At 37.8% G+C, this 10,308-nt stretch overlaps 1 protein-coding gene across 3 annotated transcripts in view; it reads right to left on the reverse strand.

The window, feature by feature from the left end:
- TJP1 (tight junction protein 1) overlaps positions 1-10,308 on the reverse strand; it is a 40,758-nt gene that overhangs the window by 25,576 nt on the left and 4,874 nt on the right. For all 3 annotated transcript variants that reach the window (XM_010136727.1, XM_010136725.1, XM_010136726.1), the window contains exons 4-8: positions 9,542-9,821; positions 8,845-8,948; positions 7,933-8,101; positions 7,430-7,574; positions 1,482-1,618 (exon numbers count right to left, since the gene is read on the reverse strand). In XM_010136727.1, the coding sequence (XP_010135029.1) occupies positions 1,482-1,618; positions 7,430-7,574; positions 7,933-8,101; positions 8,845-8,948; positions 9,542-9,821 (835 nt within the window). The remainder of the gene's footprint in view (positions 1-1,481; positions 1,619-7,429; positions 7,575-7,932; positions 8,102-8,844; positions 8,949-9,541; positions 9,822-10,308) is intronic.

The following is a 10,308-nucleotide window of genomic DNA, read 5'->3' on the forward strand; positions in this document are numbered from 1 at the left end:
TTCTACTCTCCTTTTAAACCATCAATCACAACAGTCATCTTGCCTTCAGTTTAAGCAGAAAAATGTCACAAAACCTACAAAATACTTTTCATTACAGATTTTGAAAGATCCTCATTTCCCTAGAGCTTTCTGTGAGTCTGTTAAAGCATTATGCCCTTTATTGTATCTTTTTTATCTCAGACTATATATTATAGCAAGTTGTCTTGTCGATAAGAATTTTAAAATTATCTTTATGTACTGGCCTACATCTTCTCCCATCCAAACTAAATATTTCCACATGCCTCTTCCCATTCTCCCAAGAATAGAATATTTCTTCTACCCCACTGACCAACAAAATCCCCACAGCACTTATTACTTGCTTCCCAGACCCTCAAACCAATTATCAGTACATTACTTTGGATTAAGAACCATCTCAAGGGCCTCCTATCCTGGCTGGCTTTGTATTACGCCAATATCTTACAGAAATACAGAATTCATCTTTCTAATCCCACTGTCACATCCTTTTTCTATCTTGGTAAATAGAAACTTGCTTCATTTGCGTCTTTTCATAACACCACTGCAAAAGGTCACCTCCTAAAACAATCATTTTAATAATGTCTGCTGCGTCTACTGTTTTCATTTTCAAGATCTATCTGACTCTAGCAACATTATAACTCTTCCAATTCTTCACTGAGCTACTGTATACTACAGGCAGAAGCATTACTGCTCATCACTTAAGTCTTCTAGTGTTTCCAAGCTTGAATGTGCTTTTTCTCACTCCACCCAGCCTTTGAAGAACAGCTCCCTCTAATATTATCTCCACTGTTCCTCTTTCTCCACTTCCGATTTCAATAAAGCACCTCATTCTGTAAAAAAAAATACCTTGTAAGGCAGCCTGCCCAAAACAGTGTCCTGTCACCATATCACCTTGTGTTTTCTGCTGCCATTTGGCTTACCCTTCCCTTTTGGAAAAAAGGGATGAGATTTTGTTCAGGTTTTACTAGACATACTGCACTTGTTAAAATGCTTTCTTGGTTCATGACTGTAGTTAAGTGCTACCGTAAAAGTATTTCACAGTGTTTTGAGTTGTGTCTTGGGAATAGCAGTTCTAAATAGGCTTAACTACATCATCATTTTAAATACAGTCTGCTACAGTAACCCATAAGAACCAGTCTACTGCTTGACTCTCAGATAAGAAACAGATTTTAACCTTGCTTGAGAAAAGACAGCAAAACTCTTTATGACCATCTGTAAATACAGCTCTAAACACTGACATCTGACCCCAAGATAATGGGCAGACCCCACAGCTTAGGTTTTCATGACTGAACCTCTAAGACATAACTTCATTTACGGTTAAAGACTGTATTCCAGAATAAAAATAATCAGGACTTGGTATGTTTTAAGGCTTTAGAAATCATTCAACAAATATGCAATGGCATAAAATTTTTACTGGTCATCCATTCTCAACAATGTACATAATTAAAATAATTTAATGTTTTTACCTGGGAGTGGTGGAGTTTGCTTTTCAGTTCTTTCCACTGCTATCTCTTCCATAGTTTTAGAAATATCATCTGTATTCTTTACAGGTGTAGAGACAGCTCCTGGTTTAGTTATTCTCTCATCTTCTCTGCTTCGAAGACTATATTAGAAAAAAAGATTCCACTGTGCATATAGAATTGTTTCTATGCCCTTGGTCTACTAAGACTAAAGAATAAAGCCCTTCATTCGTGAGGATCAGGTAGGGTGGGTAGGGAATTACCAATTACTATTTACCAGGATTTTGTTCTTTGACTATCACATTAGTAATATTTTTTACCATTTCAAATCTCAGCATTTTGTTTCTAATTTCATGCTGATAAAGGACCTCTCTATATAAGGCTATTTATAAAGAGGAAGGACACGGTGAAACATACGGCTTTCTGCTTCAAGCACAGAAGTCAAATGTGCAGTGTATTGAACACTGAGTAATTGAGAAGCTAAGGGAAAAAGAGGAGAAGAGCAGTTATGGTGGTCTTTTTCTCACCCCTCCCTGGATTTTTAGACTTAATTCTTAGGCTTTGCTATGATCAAACTCATTTATCTGCTCCTTTGTGATGCAGCTGCCCTGGAACAAAAGTGCTGCTAGTGTAGCTCTTAGTAGGGCTTTGCAGAGATAAAAGGTAGAACACAAGCATGACCCTGATTTCTCAGTCTTCAGAGAGGATGAGGCCTTCAATCCACAGCTATTACAATACGAGTGCTTCTCCTACAGTCACCCATGCATTTTACTAAAAGAACAACTCACTACTTCTTACGCATTTCCTACATGTATGTTTTATGCATACGGCATAAAATAAAGGCATATATGACAAATTTAAAGAAAAAATACCTCTTGCTCTTTAAATGATGACAGCAACTCAAGCTCAAAAGAACATAATTTCTATTCCTTTAGCTCAAAAGGTCAGGTATTTTCATACTGTTATACAGAAGCACAGCTACCAGATGTACCACAGTAGAACTGAACAGAACATGTCAAAATGTTGAGTGTTACCACTGCTATCTGTTGATGAACGTTAATAGTCAGCTGGGAAAACAAGTAGATCAATATACCAAAGAGACAGTCTTAATCCCAGAGCACATACATTAAAAAAAGTCATGAGATGTTCAAAATCTCTATTCAGTTTCTGAGAGCCGGCAAATAATTAAGGATTTTAAAAGTATTGAGAGAAGACAGACACAAATCACAGCTTTTTCTATAATATCAGACTTAATTGCCAAGGAGGGGAAAAAAGGTACTTCCTCAAAGATAAAAGCTTGTTCAGTAGGTGCAAGTCCATCTCCTCTCATAAAGGAGAAGTCTGTACTGGAAAAAAAAAAAATAGGATTTTTTCACTACCAACAGCTAGATGGTGCTACCAGACAATGAGTATCACTTTCCACACAGTGTAAATGTATCCAACAAATCCATTATGCAAAGTAAAGACTGTCTATTTTAATCAGAACCAATACGATCAAGAGTCAGAGGTATGACTTAGGACAAGAAATCCCAGCAAATCTAGCCATCCAAGATGTTTGATAAAGAATAAAAAACATTAATAAACACCTAAATATTAGCAGAATACGCTTTCCTGAAGCAATGTGAATTTGAAACACTGGAAACAAAGCTTAGCTGTTCAGCCAAGAAATACTAATTTCAGTACTCCAACATATTTTCATTAGTACATAAAATTAACTGTGTAAGCTAAAAGCTTATGCTTTTACTGTCAGCACTAAACTAAAATATGACTGGTCTCCTCATTCCCTTGAAAATTGTTCTTGGCTTGTTAAAAACAAATATATTCAGCTGTTTAAATGCTTACTAAGTGTCTTGTAACTTACATTACTCCAGGACTTATTTTATTTACAACTAATTCCCCATCCCATTCAAAGATTTTTGGGTAATGAGGTATGGCAGTAAATTCCCCGTGAGCCCTCTCTACCTGTTTCCAAGCATCTCCTAACACTTAACAGAAGCATTATTCCAAAATAGTGGTATCTCTGTTTTGCTTTAAAATTAAGGCCAAAAAATAACTGCAGTCACTACACAAGGACAAAGTTCATTTTACATTTCCTCCACACAGGCCAAAAACCACTGTAATGTGATGCTTTTATACCTGCATATATATATAAAAAAGCATAAATAAGGAAGAAAATAGCTCTCAAGAAGAGTAACTAAAATGCAGACACTGAGACCACAGCACAAAAGTGTCAGGTAGATAACATGAAGCAGCATGCAACTGAACTGGGCTACTGGTAGGCATGAGGGCAAATACACCCTGTTAACTACAATGCCTGCAAAGGTCATGTCTGCTCAACGAAAGACAACGGAGTCTAAAGGGGGAAAAGCTGATAGAAACACGTTGTGATAGAATAAAAAGGAAAAACTGGAATAGGAGACTAGAATTTTTCTTGATTTCACTTAAATTGCCGAGCAAGCACTGCATATTTTACACTGCAAGATGCTAGAGGAAACAACGTGAGGCTATCACTGGGTCTAGCTGATGGAAACTTGTTAAAACCTGACAGCTCCACTTCCCAAGAGACAGAAGCGTTCACTGTATGCACTGTGACACTATTGTTCAACATCTGTGTTGTGTAAGGGCCCCCTTTACCTCACTTCCTCCCCACCTCTTTTTTTTTAAAGAATGCCTAACAGAAGCATTTTCAGTAACCTTCAGCCACAACATGCTGTCAGCTACACACCAGTGCCATCACAGTTAGAATGCTTGTGTGCACAGAGCATGGTTTGAAAACCATGAATCCACAGACTCTTCCCAAATGTGTCTTTGGCACATTCAAATTGTTTAGCATGAGAAGACAGTAAAAGCCAACAATGTACTCTGAAGTACATTCAAAATAGGGTTGATTTTTAGTCCTATACTCCAGTTTTCCAACTTGGTTTTGAAAATGGACAGGACAACAAACCTCTTCTGCTCATAAAAAACAAATCTCTCCTGCTATATAAAACTGACAACTCTTACCACGGAAATCAACCTCATCCTTCCAGAAAGGATGATGACCTCTACAGAGATTTCTTCAAGCTACCACACCTTTCTTGTTGAGGCTCAAGTGTTAAACATTTTTTGCCATTCCAGTACCCAGGTGAGGAAGGCAGCGCAGGGGAGAGTTCCCAAGTGGGTGTTCTTGTGGTAGGTAAGGAGCAGCCCAGGGGTGTAATCTAGCAGGCTTGCCAGCCCCTGCCTATAAATGCCACTTTTCAGGATGGGGCACACCAAAAGCTTCTCTAGCTCAACAACCTGTTACTGCCAGCAGTAAGACCAGACAGGTAAGAAAAAGCGTATGTGACACTTCCTCCCCACCCCCATCCCCTGCCCCGCAGTGCTCTCCACTTAGGATGCAGAGACCTCTTTTGCTTATTCTAGCTTTTTTAATTACAGCTCTAACAGATTATACAAAGTTGTCTTATATTACCTGACATTCTATATATAAAAGGCGTTTTTCTTCTCCCTAAACAGCTGTTGTTCTGTGTATCTTTAAAATTTTATGCATCTTTTAAAACTATACTTAAATCTTTACAACATGATCTGCTCAGAGAGCTCCTTCTCAAAGCCAGGGCATATCTCAATCTTACATTTCACTTAGTACCTAATCCAGTATTAGCTGGCTATAAATTTTCCAAATCTCCAAGACTGTATCTGGAGATCTGTTAAGATTAATTCTCTGGATTCTTTTCAAGGCTAACTATGAATAATTTGCAATCCTCCACAAGTGGAAAAAAAAAATTATATACAAGCACAATCAGTCCTTCTTATTAGTAAATGAAGTAGAACACATTCTAGAATCTGAGCTTTAGAAAGACTGTTTGAGAGATGACTGTGAACTTCCTCTGGACTGCAGAAAATTCACTTGAACAGAATGTTCAAGAAGGAATTGTTATGAAAATTCTATACCCAGGAGAACTGCAGGCACACTGGTGTACTCACCAGTGTGGAATACTGAAAAATAAGGCAACACTGAAGACCCTGTCAGACCACAACAAAATACTGCAGCAAGTCTGCGTGCAGGTTTGTGTACTCTAGTGCACACCTTAAAGAGTTGGTCTGTAGATAAGCTTGTGTGAAAAGACTAACAGGGCTCCCCTGGAAGTTTTCTTCTCATTAACATACAAACGCTTGGGGTCTAAGTAAAGACTCATCTTCAACACATTTTTAAAGTTCTCCTTAAGCTCAGTTTGAAGCCTTTTTGCACCTTTTCTTCCTGGGCTTGTTGTTCCCAAGGTTTTTTTTTCCCCCTCCAGATTTTCCACCAAATACTAAGAAAATGAAGCATTTGAAACTAATTTCATCTTACAACAGATTTGAACTTGCACAAATAATTACTACAAAGAGAAGTTGCTTTTAACATGTTTTTATGTGGCTTAGGGCCCAGGTTTTCTGATCTTGAAAGAGGCATGTCCAACAGGAAGTCAATCCATGCCAAAGCAGCGCTTGTTCATAAAGAAGATATAGCGGATGCATTCCGAGCCGAGATAACATCCAAGTTCCTTCTCAGGAAGGATTTAATCCTTCTGACAGTGTAGTCCATAGGGAGGAAGTGACCATCTACCTAAACACTGTACCAGGACAGGAAAGCTCTAACACCAGGGTCGGTCAGTCATAGTTTCAGTTTTTATGGGTTTTTTGTTTTGTTTCTCCCTCCACAAGCCCTTTTCACACTGCATTAGAAACGCATGTCAAGAAATAAAGGTTTTAAACCTGACAGAGAGCTCACAACCTTCCCAATCAAATCCCTGTGCCTGGGACCCAGCTTTTAAGTTTTTCCTAATAACACAGGGCTCTTACTTGAAAACAAAAACTTCAATGCCTTGTGGTCCTTCTGAACAATATATATGAAACAGAAGCAAAAATGCCTGTAAACCATAACCCTAACCAGGTGTACATGCAGCTAAGATCTGTCTTGCAGTTTTATTAACCCTTAAAAGACTCTAAAAACTTGCAGTATGTGTGTTATTTTCCATGTGCGCAAACAAAAGGTTATTAACAAAACTCAGCATATGCCTGATGGGTTATGAAACAGCAAGCTGCGATACGTTTTTCAGAATTTTTGACAGCATCTGAAAATCTTCAAATACAGGCTCTGAATTAAGAATTTGCAACAGTACAATTCCAAGTTCTGCTCCATTGTCTAGTGCTCTCAGAAGGTACACTTTTCTCTTACAAACATTTAGAAGAATTTAAAATCCAACGCTGAAATTCTATTTCAATAATTAAAATGTCCATTTCCAACAAACTCTGGAAACGCAGAACAGGGCAGATTACCTATTCAAACTGAAGTTCCACATGGCAGAAGAAAACATTACAAACCACACAACATTACTTCTCTCTGGATTTGTATAAAATCAGACTTAGCTTCCTCAGAATTGTCATGAATTCCCCACTAGAGAGCTCTAATATTAAAAAACACATTCCAAAAGCTAAGTCTGCTTTGCAAGACACTTCGTAGGAATTAAGAGTTATTAAGGTAACTTCTAAAGAAAGGTAGTGAGGAAAATGAAAAGCCTATACCTAAATAAAGCAAGATTTCAACAAGTTTACCCAGGCTGGACATTCAGTAGGGACCGTGGCATTAGTCACCTCAAATACCATTGCAGCCAACTGCTTTCTAAAACCAAAATATAATTGCATATGCTTCAGTAACATACACATCACTATCAAATTTAGATTGTCATTCACACAACCATGCTCTACATTTAAAAAAAAAGGTAACACTTCAGTTAAAGGTTCAAGTTCACCTGAAGTCTAAGAAAATCTCAATCATCATCAGCTGCATGTCTTGAGAGAAAGAATGTCATTATTACTACTACTACTAAAGCCCTGCATCACATTCGTCACACAGTATAAATCCAAGCACTCCTACAACTTATATGTCACATTAAACAGCTGATTTAAAAATAATACAACGATGCCATCACCTGCCGTTGCTGGGCTGCTGTGGAGAATGTCTGGAATGGTCTGAAGGCTCTGACCTCTGGTCAGGAGATCGTGAACGACTGCGGCGGGGCCTGTCATGTGATCGGTTGGAATGATCTGATGCCAGCGACTGAATTTCTGAAATGTCTGTTAAATAAAAGTTGTTTTTTCATGAAATGATTGTAATTAAAAATGATGGCATGATCTGTTCAAATGGAAATAAGCTTTTGCAGAGAACTTTTATGAAGATGTTAAATCTATGTTTATTATTTAAAAAAAAACTAAACTTTATATTGCTGAAAGAACAATTGCAAGAATAGGAACTCTTATCTTTTTCTCCACTCTTTCAAGCTGTGGATTTCAACCACATTCAAACAAGAATTTACCCACATGACAATCTTACTTTGAACTATTCTCCTCCCCACCCTCTCATCCCACTTAGGCATTTCACTTCTTCACAACATTTTTTTCTCTCCCTTCAAAAATCAAGCATATTTATACTCACCATCTCTTTCTGAAGCATTAGCAGAATGAATACTGTCAGAAAGATCGGGGACATTCAGCAGTGTAGCTCGTTCATCTCGCTGAACGACCATCTTCAATTTGCCTTTTGACCTTTCTATTAGTGTTTTTGCATCTGCTAAGGACATATTTTCCGTCACTGTGCCATTTATCTGGAACAGAGCAAGAAAAGAACAGATACAAACTTACTGGAGATTCACTGTTTTCTCAGTAAAGATAGTAATTTTCTGTCTGATGATACTGAGAAATAGCCAGAGATATTTAGCAAATTACTACAATACAATGAAAGACAATTGTGCTCATCCAAACTACATTACAGAAAATTATTTTCATCTTTCAAAGACAAAGCTTCTACCACTAATACAAAACTTTCAAGTATTAGTTAGGTTAATTGAACCAGCACTGCTATGCTCAGCAGGGTAAGGAACAGTATGCTTTTCTCACCAATGCATTTACAGCAGTATCTTGAAATAAAAATTGCTAGTATGAATTTAAGATCCCTAGGTATATTAATTTTTACAAAAATCAAAATTTAACCTGAAGGCAAGTTCTAGCGTTGCTCAGCAGCACAATTCCACAACATTATATTGTATAACTAAGCAAGCAGGGCCAAAGTCTCATACCATCCCAAATGTCTTCTATTATGAATTTACAGTAGGCACTATTTGTCTGAATAAGGCCTGGGAAATAATCCCAAAACAAAACAGCTTTATAATTTCCTTTTCCTTAGAAAGGCTAATTTATACTTAAATTTGTTTATAAGTAAGATAATCTAATATAAAAAGCTACATCACCTGCTCACAATAATCACGCTATTATGAGATAGAGAATTCTCTAAGAACAGTGATATCAATGAGTTTTCCATCTGAGCAAACACCACCATCATTTACTATACCTTCAGTACAACATCTCCTTCCTGAATATTGCCATCTCTTGCTGCCAGGCTATCCTGTGATATTTCTTTCACAAATATGTGGCTTGCCAACCGTAGACCATACTCTTTATATAAACAGCAATAAAAGACAAAAGAAAACTATTGAAATTACAAGTAAAAACAAAAGGAGGGAGGTAACTAAAGATTTGCAACACGGCTTTACACAACATTTACACTAGAAGTACAAAGAGGAGAGAAAACTTGGCACGTGAATGGCTGCAGTGGAATTACACTATGGATTTACCATTATATCAATCTCTCTTCTCACTCTGCCTGTTGTCAGAGCTGTTGTTCAGTAGCTTAATTTAGATCCTACCTACAATATTCCCTCTTTCAAACAAGTCAGACACTAACAACTCAACTAAACTGGATGGAAGGTATATAGCCATTGACTACCAGATTTTACATGCACAGCTGGGATTTGTAAAGTATTACATAGTGTAAACACTTAATTAAGCACATGTATTTTGGAATGTGAAAAATACCACCAGAAATACAATAGCAGGTCTTAAATTTTCAGCTGGCTACTGGTAAAATGGGCAAACAAATGGTTAACAGCACTGTTACAGTCCAGGAAGCCCTCACCACAACACAGACTGAACCAGCTGGTCTTTAAAAATCAGCAAAAGTCTTCGCAATAATATCACATAGAAGTTACCTTCATTCTTCCTTGATTTCACCAGTGTTACTTTGGTAGGTTTTGCAGGCTGACTGGAAGTAACCGACCTTCTGTCTGATCTCGGTGACAAGCTTCTCTCTCTGCTAGCACTTCGATCTCTTACCCAGCTCTTCTCATGCCTTCTGCTGGAGCTTGGACCACCACGGCTGCTTCTTGGATCACGTATCTCTTCATCATAGCTATCATCCTCGTTTTCAGACACTGGTTCAGGTTCTGGTCGAGCTACTGGAATCTGAATTTTCTTCATCCTTCGGATAGTCTACAACCAAAGACTAGACATCAGCCCCTGGCTGTGCAATGCTAATGGTGTTACTAAATGTCAGAAGCCAAGCTAATCCCAAAACTCTAAGGACAACATACAGATGTATTTGTCAATGCTCTGAATTCTTGCATCCTCATTATAAAATTACAGCCAATTCATACAGGAGACTCATCAGTTTTTTTGAGGGAGGGGAATGTTTGTTTCTGCAGTTGTTTTAGTCCTTTTTTACTTCTGTAACAGTGGCAAGAGAGTAAGAATAACAGCCATTGTAGCATATTCTGTCTTCACAGAGTTGCATATTTGAATGCTCGCCCTTCTTTGTTAAAACCCACAAACCAGTTACTGGCGCTGCTAAAAACTTCTTTTACTAACATGTAATCTACTGTATATTCAGTGTGCTATTGACAGTAACTCTGCTCAACTTTGAAGCCTCCCAATCTTCCAAAGCAATGTTTATGCAAGCCACAGAGAAGGGACGCATTCC

Source organism: Buceros rhinoceros, unplaced genomic scaffold (assembly GCF_000710305.1).
Source record: "Buceros rhinoceros silvestris isolate BGI_N320 unplaced genomic scaffold, ASM71030v1 scaffold10175, whole genome shotgun sequence".
NCBI classification, from domain to species: Eukaryota; Metazoa; Chordata; class Aves; order Bucerotiformes; family Bucerotidae; genus Buceros; species Buceros rhinoceros.